The 15,252-nt window shown below is 36.6% G+C and overlaps 1 protein-coding gene across 5 annotated transcripts in view; it reads right to left on the bottom strand.

Annotated features, from left to right (window-relative positions):
• The window catches only part of TBX15 (T-box transcription factor 15), a 142,170-nt gene that overhangs the window by 37,565 nt on the left and 89,353 nt on the right, over positions 1-15,252 (bottom strand). For all 5 annotated transcript variants that reach the window (XM_051992890.1, XM_051992891.1, XM_051992892.1 and 2 more), the window contains 3 exons: positions 10,976-11,077; positions 8,013-8,184; positions 6,755-6,922 (listed from right to left, as the gene is read on the bottom strand). In XM_051992890.1, coding sequence (XP_051848850.1) covers positions 6,755-6,922; positions 8,013-8,184; positions 10,976-11,077 — 442 coding nt within the window. The remainder of the gene's footprint in view (positions 1-6,754; positions 6,923-8,012; positions 8,185-10,975; positions 11,078-15,252) is intronic.

Below are 15,252 nucleotides of genomic sequence, written 5' to 3'. Positions count from 1 at the left end.
GAGAGGGCCTTCTGATATATGATTGGGCTGCCATACTGCTGAAGTTCTCCGTGCCTCTGAGGACATTGTATATCATGGCTTCTGGAGAGCAAGCTAAGAGCTACCTACTCTCTAGCAGCTTGCTCCCAGCCCTAAGGGTGTCAGCATGCAAGGTTTAAAAGCTAGTAACCATCAAATGATGCAATAACTAGATTATTCCACTTGTCCCAGAGCCTTCATCTGCAAAAATCAAAGGACTTGGCAGACAATTGGCTGATATCCCTCACTATAACTGAGCTTGCAAGTTGGATTTGACTCATAAAACAGTTGCAGCTTCCCATGACCAACTCATGGCTGAATGGACTGAGAGTCAGGAAGACTTAAGTTTAAAACCTAATTTGGAAAATTATGAGCTATATGATCTTAGATATATCACTTAGTCTCAGTTCATCTGTCTTCTTATTTGTAAAATTGGCAATAACAGCATCTTCACAAAGCATTTGGGACAAAGATTTTACATATATGAGGCATTTTGAAAACCTTAAACTGCCTAATTATAATAATAAAAATATCAATAATAATAGTAATAGCTAACCTTTATATATCACTTCAAGATTTGCAACATAATTTATATGTGTTATATTATTTGAAAAATTAGATTTTTACTTATATAAATAGTTTTATCCCAAAGTTACCTAGTTAAGATAACTTTATATTCTGCTCTTGTTCCTTGGGAGGGTTTAGAATCAATATCTAAATAACTGGATAAGGCAGAAGTTTCCACTGCAAAGACTGTAACTTTGATTACCAGAAATGGATGGGACTCTAAAAGCTAGCATTTATATAGTGTTTTAAAGATCAAAAAGATCTTTACAAATATGATGATTGATACATTTCCAAAATTAGCCTCACTTTCTGTGATCAATGCAAACAGGGATGAAAAAACAATGGTTCCTTGCTCAAGGCCATCACATACTCAGGGAAAAGATTTTGGGGGATGTCACTGAATGTTGAGGCAATGAAATGGTCTGACATGGCTTTCCTACTCAGAACCTGAGCCCAAGACAGACTTTCTAACCACTCAAGAGTGATTTCACAGAAGTTTTGTTCCAGCTTTATCCCATAGAAAATGGGGGACTATAGAAGCATCCTCTTGAATTTCCATTACACAAGCCTACTCTGTCTAGTATAAGCCAAGCTACCCTATAATGCTGGCTTAGTTACTATTCATTTAAAATCTTTAACTGAATTTGAAGACTAGCAAGGCTTCTTAGAAACAAGTCCTGAATCATGCAGCTTGGTGTAAATGTTATCAGCCACATCTAAGTAGGAAATGGAAATCAGAAACACCAGAGTTTAATTTTCATAGCACCAAAACTGAGAAGTTCCTTCCTCAATCAAAAGTCTCTTGGTTTTCTTTCTCTTTCTTCTTCTGGCTAGCAATGCTTTTGAAAGTTTCTTCTGGGGGATATGAATGGTTCCACTCAGGAAGAAAGTAATTTTGCACTGATGTGTTTGAAAAGATAGAATAAAATTATCTGAATGGTTTAGGATCCAAATGAGCACCTCAATAATCCTTTCAGATTTGATACAAGAGATTCAGGCTGAATTTTCAAACTCACATAAGGCCAATTGAACTATTACCTGGGGAGATCATATATATTTTAAAAATTGTTTTCTGTTCACCAGAGGAGTCAAGGTTTGTGGGGGGTGGGGAGTGGGGAGATGTGTGGGTATGTATATTTTCTCCCTGAAGAAGACTGAATATCTGGATAACTAGGCTCTAGTTTCAGCTTTGTCATTTAATATCCTTGTGACATGAGGCACAATCTCAATTTTCTTTAAAGGAAGCTAGAGGGCCCAGTGGATAAAGCACTGGTCCTACAGTCAGAAGATGAGCTCAAGTCAGCCCTGAAATACTTACCAGCTATATTGTCCTTGATAAGTCACTTCTGCCTTAGTTTTCCCATCTCTAAAATGGGGATAATAATAACACCTACTTCCCAGGGTTCTTGTGAGGATACAAGATCATATTTGTAAAGATTTTTTTTTTGAACTTTAAATAACTACATAAATACTAGCTATTAGGATCTCTTCCATCTCCGGTAATCAAAGACACAGTCTTTGCAATGGAAACTTCCACCTTATTCAGTTATTTGGGGTGGAAATATTGGCTCTATCCCTCTCCAAGGAACAAGAGCAGAGTATGAAGTCACCTCTATCCCTCCTCTTCAATTTTACTCTCCACAATGAAATTCTGGGCAAGGCCTGAGACTTCTTTTCTGCCTACCTAGCCTCTGCCAAATTGGCCCTCTGTGAGCAAATAACAGTAATACTAAAGCCTTTTTGACTGCTTAGGTCAGGGAAGCCGAATAGGAGAGGAGGTAACTTTAGATGTAGGGCTGATGGGGGCAGGGAGAAGGTAGAGAGGAGAAAGAACTGAAAAACATGCCATTGAAATGGAAACATATCCTTCCCGCTCTTCTAATCAAATGATAGGAAGTTGCGATAGAATGCCAGACTCTTGATTCTTGGGGTGATCTAGTGAAAAGTGTAAAGGGCTGGAAATCTATAAGAGTAAGAGAAAATAACTGACTCGGACAGCATTTCTTTGCTGTTGATTGCTTCTGTCTGATGGCATTCAATCATTGTCAACTCTCTGGAGTGCTTTAGAGAAAGTGAGAGAGGTTCGAAAGAAGATGCTCCAATTTCTTCTCTACCTTGCTGCCTCTGTTTTTTCTCCCCAAGAAGACATTAGAGATTTTTTTCTCTCCTATCACCCAAAATCATTTTAAAAGAGGAAAAGTACTGTCATTTTAAAACATCTTTTCCACTCTAAAATAAAAATCTTTGCACAGAAAAGCTAGTTTCAAATGAAAAAGACAGCATAATTTATAGGACTATGAGTCTTTCTAACAGCTAAAATGGTACTTTACAAATAAAACTTCACTGAGACTGGAAATTGGTCAGAAAAACCTCCTCTTATCATCAAGGAGGGAAAAGGATCCACATGCACAAAAATGTTTGTAGCAGTCTTTTTTATTGTGGCAAGGAACTGGAAATTGAATGAATGCCCATCAGTTGGGGAATGGCTGAATAAGTTATGGCATATGAATATAATGGAATATTATTGTTCTATAAGAAATTATCAGCAGACTGATTTCAGAAAATCCTGAAAAGACTTACATAAATTGATGCTAAGTGAAGTGAGCAGAAACAAGAGAGCATTGTACACGGTAACAAGATGATTAGTTATGATGGATTTGGCTCTTTTCAACAATGAGATGATTCAAGGTAGTTCTAATAGACTTATGACAGAAAGTGCCATTCACATGCAAAGAGAGAACTGTGGAGACTGAATGTGAATCAAAGCATAGTATTTTCACTTTTTAATGTTACTATTTGTTTGCTTGATTTATTTTCCTTTCTCATTTTTTCCCTTTTGATTTGATTCTTTTTCATAGCATGACAAATATGGAAATATGTTTGGAAGAATTGCATATTTTTAATCTATATCAGATTACTTGTTATCTTGGGAAAGGAGAAAGAGAGAGGAAGGGAGAAAAATTTGGAAGATAAAGTTTTGCAAAGGTAAATGTTGAAAACATTGCATGTATTTGGAGGCATGATTTGGATGCATGAAAACATATTTCTGCATGTATTTGAGAAAATAAAATACTATTTTTAAAAACCAACTTTTTTTGATTTTATGGAATCTATACACACAAGAACAAAGGAGATCGTGCATATAAAACAATTTAGAATTATAAAGCACTTCACCCACTTTCTTAATTTGTTTCTTTAGACATAACATGATCATAGTTCTTTACAGTAGAAATTTCCTCCTAAAAAAATAAAAAGTGTCTTATAGGACCCTTTTTCAATAACAATCTGATTTAGCTTTCAACTAAACAAATTTCTAATTACATCTGATCTTTTCCAATGATACAAGGATATTGAAAGTTTACCTGGAAAATCTCATTCATTGAAATACACTTATACATCAGACTAGGAATAAGAGGATAAAGATTACATTCTTCATTTAATTGCCTTCTTCAATGGCAACATCATTCTCCATTTCATCAAAATTTTGGACCTTGGGGTCTTAATTTTTTTAATCATGTGTGGCTAATTATCCACCAAAATCTATTGGTTCTTCTGTTAAAACTTCTTTATTACATGACATGTCTTCTACATTCCTACTATAATCCCTCAATCCAATCCCTTGTACTTGGAAGAATGTAATTGTCTTCTAATTTAATTTGTTTCTTTTCCTTCAGGCCCTCTTTCCTCCAATTCATCCTGTAACTTAGAGTGTTACCAGACTAATTTTTTTAAAATTAGCTTCTATATTTTCTCTTCATTATTCAAAATTTGACAGAGCTTCCCATGGTCTAAAAAGAAAATCAAAACTTCACATATTTTTGGGCTTTTTCTTGATTGTTTAGAGTCGAAAAATAATGGAAACAATATTAATAAGTGAATTAAACTTAAAAGTGTGTCATGTGTACTTTTTCTTTTTTTCCTGGAGAATCAATTGTTAAAGATTTACCAACACGTCATTCTTCTGCTGAATTGGCAGTGAGTTATTAATAGCTCCTTTTCAAGTCCAATCTTCAACCAAAACAAAATACATTTAATTATGTTATTTTCTAGCCTATATTTTTCTGTTCTCTTCACAAGAACACTATGAAATATTTTAACTTTGGTTTTGCTAACATTTAGGAGAGAGGAAGAGAAAGAGACAAAAAAGAGGGAGAAAGAGAGAGAAGGAAGGGAAAGAGAAAAGGAAGGAAGGGAAAGAGAAAAGGAAGGAAGGAAGGAAGGAAGGAAGGAAGGAAGGAAGGAAGGAAGGAAGGAAGGAAGGAAGGAAGGAAGGAAGGAAGGAGGGAGGGAAGAAGGGAGGGAGGAAGGAAGGAAGAGGAAAAGATAGGAGGATAGAGGAAAGAAAAAAAATCTTTTAGTTTTAGTAAAGTATACCTATACATACATGTGTGTGTGTTCTTATGTGCACACACATATAGAACACATTCACATACAGAGTATTCTTCTGATATAATATCATTCAAAAAAAGAAATAAAGTCAGTCTGGCATGATCTGGTCTTGGTGAAGTCATACTTGTACCTTGTAATCTTTGCTTCATTTTTGAGATCTCTTCTAAGCTTTTCCCAAGAGCCTAAGTCAAACTCTCTGGCCTAAACTTTGTATGCTCTGTTCACTTCCTTAAAAAAATATTGGGACATTTGCTTTCCTTTGGGTCTGTAGTGTCTCTACCATTTCCCACAACTTTCTATATTATTATTATTATTATTATTTTTGCTGAGGCAATTGGGGTTAAGTGAATTGCCCAGGGCACACAGCTAAGAAGTGTTAAGTGTCTGAGACCAGATTTGAATTCAAGTCCTCCTGACTTCAGGGCTGGTGCTTTGTCCACTGCACTACCTAGCTGCCCCATTTCCATATATTATTGATAGGAGCTCCACAATCATGTTATCCAGTTCTTTATACACCTGAGCATGACATTCATCTGGATTAAATAATCTGAATTCAAGGGCAATGAGAAGTTTTCTTTATGTGCCCTTATTTCATCTTGAATATCAACTCTTCAGTCATTTTTCCCTGTCATTTTTAGTACAGAGGTCATTCTCCTCGTCAGGGAAGACAAACAAAATAAGAATTCAGTGGCTCTTCCCTCTTTCTATTGACAGTTATCATTATCCAATCCACCCCCAAACAGCAGCCCAGTTTCTTCTTTGATCCTCCTTTCCCCACAAATATAGTTGTTGTTGTTTTTATAATCCTTCAGAGGGTCCCTAGCTTTCTTTTATCAATGTGAACTCATGCTATTAGCACCTGTAATAGTCATTTTCTAGGATCAGCCATACCACACACTTCCATATTTAGTCTCTATTACTGCCTTTGCTTTGATTTTCTAAACCTCTCTCCAAACGTGGGCTGAAATCCCAATTCCCTAACTTATACACTGTATAAACAGGTCATGTAAACTCTCTTTTCCTTCATATGTAAAGCAAGGCTAATAATACTTATCTCACAGGATTTAGAGAATCAATATTTCTTGCAAGTAGATAGATATACAAATGTCAGCTATTGTATTAAATATGCTTCTGAAAAATGTTTTCTGAGTGATTAAAAAATATTTTAAATTATTCAATTTATTTTCAATGAATGATGGAGATTGCATGGTTTACAAAATATAGAAGAGAACTATAACCAATGGAGAAGAAAAGAGGGAACATATTTCAGAAAGGAAGGAACAGATGGGGAAGGCATGGTAGGGTTTTTGATCATGAGTCACTAAGACTGAAAGGATTCCATGAGAACATGAGTGTTAAGCTGAAAGGAAGGTGTTTGGTGGGAACAAAAAAAAATGACAAATGAAAGGGATGAGCAATTCTACCTCAAGAAAAGAAAATGACAACTCAAATATGAGAAGCTTTGCCTGGCTAAAATGAGAGAACAAGGATATAGACATAAGCACATTAAGAAATAATGTCAAAGTGAGAAAGCTGGTCTTCTTAGTGGAAAGTCTTGAAGGTCATGTTCAAAATTTTTTTTAAAATCTGATTAAAATCTAGATTTCATTAGATGCTACCATGTGTATAAATAACATCATAATTAATATTCTTTATTTTTAATAACCTTTTTGCATTATGACATTTTCCTTTCAGTGACATAATTCATAGACATAATTTCCTACCAAATACCTAAATAAAGCAGAACAAATCAGTCTGAGTCCAAAGCAAGGCCACTTACCTGCTGGTTTTGATAGGCTGTGACTGTGGTGAAGACAGTCTCTGGGAAGTTGAAAGTTTTCACACCATCTCCCACAGGGACAGGCTTCGTAGGAGAGAGGTCGCTACTGAAGTCTTTTCTGATCACATGGACTCGGGGCTGGTACTTGTGCATAGAGTGCAGGATAATCTGGAAAGGGAAGGAGGAGCATTGCCCAGGGTAGAGAGCTTTCTAGGTTCTGTCATTAATGTATAGATATGTTCTCAAGTCAGTATTTAGAGCATGAATATCAGAAGGAGACTAGTCACTTTCTAAAGGATTAGCAATAGGTGGACAGGAGGCAGGGAAATTTGAGGCCAGTAATGGTGTGGAAGGTAAGTGGTATTATATAGGACAATAGGATATCACTGTTCCATTTAGGGAATCCATAGGGATTACAACATACTGTCTGTAATTAAACACAAATGTTTAATGACACTGCTGAGGTCCTAACTGACTATGATATCATGCCAAGAGAATGCTTTACATCCTCTATCTTGTGAACTTACTACCACTCCCAGCTCCAGTTACTCAATGCTCTTGTTCATAATTTCACACTGTATTAATCTGCACTGGTTTATACCACTGTTGAGAGTTCTCATGTCCTTTTAATGCAGTTGTTTTCTGTCTCCCCCAATAGATTCTAATTTCTTTGAGGGTAGAGACCATCATTTTTAAATGACGGATGCAGTGCATCTTTCCATCGGAACAAGATGAGAGCTCAATGATGTTTTGTACCGCCAAAGTTTTATTGTATTGTTTAGTTTTCTCCAGTTATACAGGGAAACCTGAAGGTAGTTTTGTTAACTCCAATAGAGCTTCTAAAAATGCTAGTGGTTCAATCAAGCTGACTATCTTAAGATAGTAATGCTATTGTCTTGAACAATTACCTTTTTTAGAAAGTGAATTTTTTATATGTGTTTATGTCTTGTCTTCCTAGTTAGATTATAAGCTCTCTAAAAACAGAGACCAAGAATCATATTTTTATGTAATATTCCACAGCAAACTAGCAGGTATCATATATTCTGATTAAGTTGTTTTGATTTGTCACACAAGAGAATAATTAAGAGAAACAAGATTTCATTGTTAGGATATTTGTTCTGGCTGAGAACCTGAAAGCAAGGAGGCAACTGTTAAGTACAAAAGAACACAACTAGACAAATTTTATCAAAGCCTAAAAATGGGACAGCTGTGCAACAAGTGATAGAAAGATAAGAAGTCAGAGGTCTCCATGACTCACATGTCCTTGGTCATCCAATTCATTGTTGGTCAGTTTGAGTTTGTCAAAACTGACCACCTGCCTCATCCATGTGTCTCCAGAGGCCAGTGAATCAGGATGGATATAAACTCTTGGGGGGACAGGGGAGTCAGCATTGCCGGCCACCATCCACTTGGAGCTGTGATACACATATCTGAGAAAGAAAGGAAGAGAGGGAAGATTAAGAGGTAGAAAGTAGAAACCATTTGGGGGAGAATAGGGTAAATGTAAATGAATGGAAAGAAGAGGGAAAAAAAGCCAGAAGAATTGGAAAGGATTGGGGGGGGGGGGAGAAGGAAAGAGAGCAAGGGAAAAGGTTAATGAAAAAGGAAATTATGAGATGGAGATAGAAAGAGAAACAGACAAAGAGATGACAAGGGAGAGAGAAAAAGAGGAGAGGGAAAAAGGAAGGAAAGAAGGAAGGAACAAGTAAACAAAAGGAGGAAAAAAGGAAGGAATGAACAAATGAAGGAAGGAAGGAAGGAAAGGAGGGAGAGAGGAAGGAAGGAAGAAAGGAAGGAAGGAAGGAAAGGAGGGAGGGAGAGATAGAGAGGAAGGGATAGAGAAAAAGAGAGAGGAAGGAAGGAAAGAAGGTAGGAAGGAAGGAAGGAAGAAAGTGAAGAAGGAAGGGAGGGAGGGGGGAAGGAGGAAAGGAGGGAAGGAAGGAGTAAGAGGATAATTCAGATATTTAAAAAATGAAAGAGAGAAAATTAAAAGAATGTTGGAGGTGGAAAGAGATTTAGGATTACTGAACAAAGCTGTAGCTCCTCAGGAGGGAAACATTCTTAATGTTCCTTTCCTTTTCCCTTCCCCCTCCCCTTGTCATGCATGTAGACACATTCACTCACAGACACACAGACACAGGCATGCATGCACACACGTGCGTGCACACACATCCTGAGCCCATATGTGTAACTATGGACTAAAGTACTTTACTGCAACCTTTCACCTTTCAAATGCAAACCAGATAATCCCTTGGCCACTTGTTCAGGATCTGGTTGCTTATTAAAAACATCTTCTCCCTTATTCTCTTATAAAACTCAGCCATGTGCAAAGAACTACCAAGCCCCCCACTCATTAACCATTTCCTTGCTCTGAGTCTGGATTTCTGAGACACTCCTAGAAAAGAAAAAGGAAATTCACTAGCCCAAAAACTCTGTAGAGGGTCTCCGTCTTGTCACCATGTCTATTCTAAGAAATTCCATCAAATGAATATGCTTCTTTAGCTTTTGCATCCTTTCAAATCAACTCTATTAAGGAATGTTCCATTCTTAGTATAGAAGAGGGTTTGATTTCTGGGCCTTCCTTGCAGCATATGGATAGGTGGAATTTTTCTTTATTCCTGCTTCTCTTCCACACTGCTTGCCTCAAGAGAAGGGCAGGTAGTTACAAATGGTACCCTCTTTACAGCCTTTACTGGATCATTGAAGAACCCATTTCCCACAATGCTAGTGAGGTAGTGAGTTCTCCATCTCTGGAAATCTTTGAATAAGCAATGAATAACCACTTTCTAGAAATATTAATTGCTTCCACCTTGCAAGGCTCATAAGTCTTATTACTAAGCTTCACTCATTCACATTAAACTATCCTGGTAGTTCTGGTCAATTGAAGGGATATATCCTAACTATAGTTCTTCCTGTTTCTCTTTTATAGATCTAGATTATCCAGCTCTCTTGTGTCCTTAACAAGCTTTGAGAGCTTCCCCTAATGCTGATCATAATCTGCTGATTTAACCGTACCAATCTTGTTCCATCCGTTTCCACCTACTACCCACCCACCCATTTCTGCCAAAGAAAGCATTTTTGCTTGAAAGCTGATTGTTTCAGAACTGGGTTATTTTGCACCTAAGTCGATGTCTCTGATCATGGCTGATAGGTATCCTCCTTTGAACACAAATCACAACACTTCTGATGTAACTACTTTCTTCATAATTCATAAACATTCTGGTCTTTTTTTTATATTTCTTTATGTTTCATCCAAGGTTCTGCAACTGCAAACAAAATCTTTGTCACTAACTTTTGCCTAGACAAATTTGAATAGACACATTCCTCTCCTTGGAATAACTCCTCCCTGTGGTTCTTTGGAATTTTATTTGTTATTCATTTGGCATTGGTTAGTAATAATTATTATTATTGGTTAATAGTTCTTATTGGACCATCCCTTATCCTTAATAAACCTATTTTTGTTTCATTAGTCTTTTGACTAAGTTCCGTTCATTCTTAGACCTCTCTGGTATAACTCCAGTTAGCAGAGGCTAAAGGAAGATATTAGGTCACTTCATCATTCCCTGACTACTAATAAGAATTTGTAATATGTTAAATTTCTTCTCCTTGATACAGAAATTTTGGTACCTGGGGCAAATTGAGTTGAAGATGGTGGCCTTCCCTACAAGGAAGCAGGGAATGGGGAAATAGAAACCCCAATGGTTACTGCTAGGGAAATCAGCTTGTTCTCCTATCACTACTAATATTAAGCATCTTAGCTAATATGAGATCTCCCAGGCCCAATAGCACAATGGAGATCATCCACCTCAGACAGGTATGACTAATCTAGCACCAATAGTCAAGAAAAGTAAACCCTAGAAGAATAATGTGATAATGATGGGACCATGAAGTGGAAAACAGTGACACAAGAATGGTGGAGGACCACAAGGAAGAAGGAACTTAAGCAAGAGAAAGCAACCTCCACCATGGCAGAAGCTAGGAACACCCCAGTCACTTAGTATCAGGCACAGCTCTGCCTTGCCAAGAGAGTATGTATCATCCAGGGTTTATATGATCATATGTTCATATATTATATTATTATTTTGTAGAAACGTTTTGAATGTCCTTTTTAGTTTGTGATTTCTATATGGCCAATGGAAAGTGTTAAATTGTCTCAAGGGCTCACATACCATTACCATCCATAATAATGCCCACCATTCCACAGTACAGAGCTCTCATTACCTGTATCTCTTATTATCCACGGGCACAATGTCCATTGCTATGTAATACTGTTGATGAGGGTCCAAGCCTGTGATTTTCACTCTCATGGCTGGAAACATCCGCCTATGGAAAGCAAGAAAGAATGCAAAGAAATGAAGAAAAATGAGATAGTGAATGAGCAGCCTGAAGTAACAACAGAAACAGTACTGTTAATAACCAAAGCATTAAATACAGTTATTTATCCCTATAAAGCTTAAAGAGTACCAGTAAACAATTAATTTGAAATTACAGAGTCAAAAGATCTTAATTAACATTTATGATATCCCCAACTAGTCTCCTGAAAGAGTTCATTCCACTTTTTGACAACTCAGTGTCAGAAATTTTTTTCCCATTATATGGAGTTAAAATTGCCCCCTTTCAGCTACTATCCATAGTTACTTGTTCTAACAAATGGGGCCAAACAAACCAAATCTAATCCCTGATCTACTTGGCAACCCACCAGACATTTGAAGTCCATAATAACATCCTTTCCTTCTCTATCTTTGAGCCTTCTCTTCTCCGAGTGAAACATCTCAAGCTCCTCCATCATGTCTATATATAGCATAATCTCCAATTTACTACCATCTTAGTCACACTTTTCTAAGCATGTCAGCTTAGAATGGGCATCTCAATATTTTCAGCCTAGTTTCATAACTTTTTGTTACTAACACCTATCCTCTCACATTAAACTAGCCTGGTTGTCTTGATGCATTCTAGTTAGCAGAGATTAAAGGAAAATACTGGGTGACATTATCACTAACTCTTTTTTTGTTTCTACCCTGGCAAGTGATAAGCATTTGGAATATTATATTTCTTCCCTTTGATACAGAGTCATAGCTAGAAATTCTAGTATCTAAAACAAATGTAATGAATTCCTTCCTAAAATTCAGTGCCCCAAAACTGAATAGCCTCTTTTCCCATTATTTCCAGGTAGATAAGAAGTTCTGTCACTAACCTAAAGAATCCAGTTGGGCTTTTGTTTGTACTGTTTGAATCATCATTATTACCTTGGATTATCATACTCAGTAATATGAAAAATCTAAACATTCATTTACTGCCCCTCACTACCATTCTTGAAAAATAGCATGATGATCTTTTTGATCAGAGCTGCCTCCAAAATTCCATAGACTTTATTATCTATACCTTTCTTGGGTCACACATCATATGTAGAATGTGATATTATCTTTTCTAAAATGTATATTCAATTCATTAATCCCCTTCTTATAAGGCATGTTTTAGAAATATGTATATGTATGATGTGTGTGTGTGTGTGTGTGTATATATATATATATATAATCTTTTTCATCATTATTTTCTTTCACATAATTTTTTATTATTTCTTTTATTCATTCTTTGAACCAGACATTATTAAGGATTTTTTTTTGTTAAATCTTCACTGGGCTCCAGACATTTTTAAATGTCTCATCTTGCCCACTAGATTATAAACCCCTTGAAGGCAAGAATATTTTCTTTGTATCAGCTATTGGTGTGGTGAAATGAAGTGGAAAGAGGACTGAACTTGGATCAAAATTTATCTGTGCTATTAACTATCTGTGTGATCATGGGTAACTCACTAATCCACTATAAGCTTTAGTTTTCTAAACTGAAAAAGTGGAAATCGTGATATTTAGCCTATCTGCTTCACAGGGTGGTTTTGAGGAAAGCATTATGTGAACTAGAGCATACAAAATAAATGTGAAATACTGTAGTTGTTATTGTCATTGTTGCTGTGACTATTTTTGGTGCAGCATTTGGTAGCTGTTCAATAGATGTGCTGAATCTACTGAAAATCTCACTGTAAATGGTCCCTTGAGGAAGGGGAGGAAGTAAAGAAGGCACTAACATCCCTTCCCCTCAACCAAAGTGCTACCAAAGTTTAAGAAGAAACATAAAACTGTCAGAAAACATTTCTTGCTGATGACCTTCGGACTCTGTCAACGTGTGTGTCAGGGGAGGAGCAAAGCTGAAGTGGATTCAACGGGGAGTGAACTCAAGCAGCCTCAGGCAGTCTCTTGCTTTGGCCACAGTGGCTTGTTAAACTTGACAAACCGAGCAGGGTCAGGATGTGGTACTTTATGACTCCTCCCATCACTGAAGAGAGGCGGGGGAGGAAACAGCCCCTGAGTAGGATTAAATTTCAGAGATCCCAGAATCAAGCACACCATTCTTCAGGGAACCACAAGAAGCAAGAAAAACACTGAGCTTTTATTGTACAAAACCCATTCAGGGGCTAGGCATGAAAGGGATGAATGAATGTTGTAGGAGTGTTTAAGTTCATATGAAAGGGCCTTAGATCTGAAGTGGGAGATCTGAATTTAAATCTCTCCTTTGACACTTACTGTGTGACTATTCCCCACTTAGTTTCCACATCTGTAAAATGGGATACAAATGTTTAAATTTCTCAGCTCACAGGGAGATTTGAGAAACAAGTGAATTTCAAGAATTACAAGTACTATCTAAATATCCAAATATGTTTACATCACTTGCTGGCTGTGTGACCTCGAACAGATAAATTAATCTGTGCCTCAGTTTCCATATTTGTGAAATGATAATAATCATTAGCACCTGCCCCTCAGTGTTGTTGTAAAGTACTTTGTAACCATAAGACTTTATACAAATGTTAGCTCTCATTTATTATTATTATATTATGCCATAGTTTATGATAGCTAGACTTAGAATTGAGAGTTATTGCATAGTTGGCTCATATAAAGTGCATACTATGGATTCAAGTTCTATATCTGAACCACACTGGCTGTGTGAACTTAGACAATTCACTTTGCCTCTAAGTGCTCCCACGTAACTCTCTAAGAATATAAATTTCCATACAAACTTTTATACAGACTATATAAAAGTAAAGTTTCTTCACTGAAGGAAACATACCTTATATGAAAAGCATTATATTAAGCTCTCTATGAAATGTGTTCCTGTTCACAGATATGAACTGAACACCTAACTACAATAAGCCATTTTGTAGCCATATGTCATTGGTTATAAGTAGTGTGAACCTCTCAATACAAAATTACTGTCCTTTCAATACTGTAAAAGATATTTGAGTATACTTAATAAAAATAGATGTTTCACTTACAATTTTTCATTTGCTTTGTATATAGATGTGTTCATTTTGCTTGTGTGTGTATGCTGAGTTAACAATTTTTAAATTTTATATTTAAAAAAAAAAAGAACTTCCACATTATCAACTATAGGTATTCCTTCCAGCACTGCAAATTGCAACCTATTCATATTTTAGCTAGTGGCTTCTCAAACTGCTGTGGCCAAAATAATTCACCATTTTCTAGCCAATGCTTTATTGGGAATGGTTCTCAGACAACAAATACAAACTATTGCTGGTCCCACATTTGACACCTTTCCAGTTTATAAAATTAATCAGAACTAGTTTTGATAGTATAACCTTTAAGAATACAAAATTATCTCCACATGATAAGGAGGAAAAAGAAAAGCAATTGTCATCATTAGAGAAACACCTCTGAGTATATGTTAGGAGCTTCATTATATTTGGAAGACAGCATAAAAGTTACTACCTTATATTAGTTTTGTATATATCTGTAATTATTTGTGTATATGTTGCCTCTTCCATTAGAATGATAATTCCTTGAAGGCAGAAGGATTTTATCTTTGTAACCCTAGCACTTGGCACAATGCCTGGGAACACTATATTTAAGAAATATCTCTTGATTGATTGATTGATTAAGATAGCTTCCACAATTGTCTAAAAGAATAAATACAATATATCCAGTCCTTCCTGCTCGGTCACTACTGTCTGTAGAACATTGGAAGAGTCACCCCACTGTCCTATGTAGAGGGCCTCAGAGAGTGGGGGAACTCTGGGTAAGGTATAAGACCCTTTAGCTTAGAGTAAACCTGCTGACAATACCTGGTTTGGCTCCCCATTTCCCTTTGGTGCCTACATCCCTTCCTGAGAAGTCAGAGAGGACGGGACTACCTGTGTTCTACTTGAAACAAGGAATATTTACAGCAAGAGGTATTTTACATAATAGGGTGCTTATAGTTAGCACTAGATCAGTGTGATTGATGAAATAATGGTTCTGTAATTCACACATACTTAGTGTGCTGTATTGATGTAATCATACTGAGGTATTTAATAGCTGACAGAACTGGAAATAAGACTCTCCATCTTTGACCATCTTGGTGGCCTTCTTCACTCCTCCACTCAGACCAAGGCTGATCCAGAGATCCTACAGAGAGCTAGGACAGACACTGCATTTTGGCATTCAATATGG

The sequence above is a fragment of the Antechinus flavipes genome, chromosome 4 (genome assembly GCF_016432865.1).
Source record: "Antechinus flavipes isolate AdamAnt ecotype Samford, QLD, Australia chromosome 4, AdamAnt_v2, whole genome shotgun sequence".
Lineage (NCBI taxonomy): Eukaryota > Metazoa > Chordata > Mammalia > Dasyuromorphia > Dasyuridae > Antechinus > Antechinus flavipes.
The sequence above is the reverse complement of the archived record's forward strand: the minus strand, read 5'-3'. Positions and strand labels throughout refer to the sequence as shown.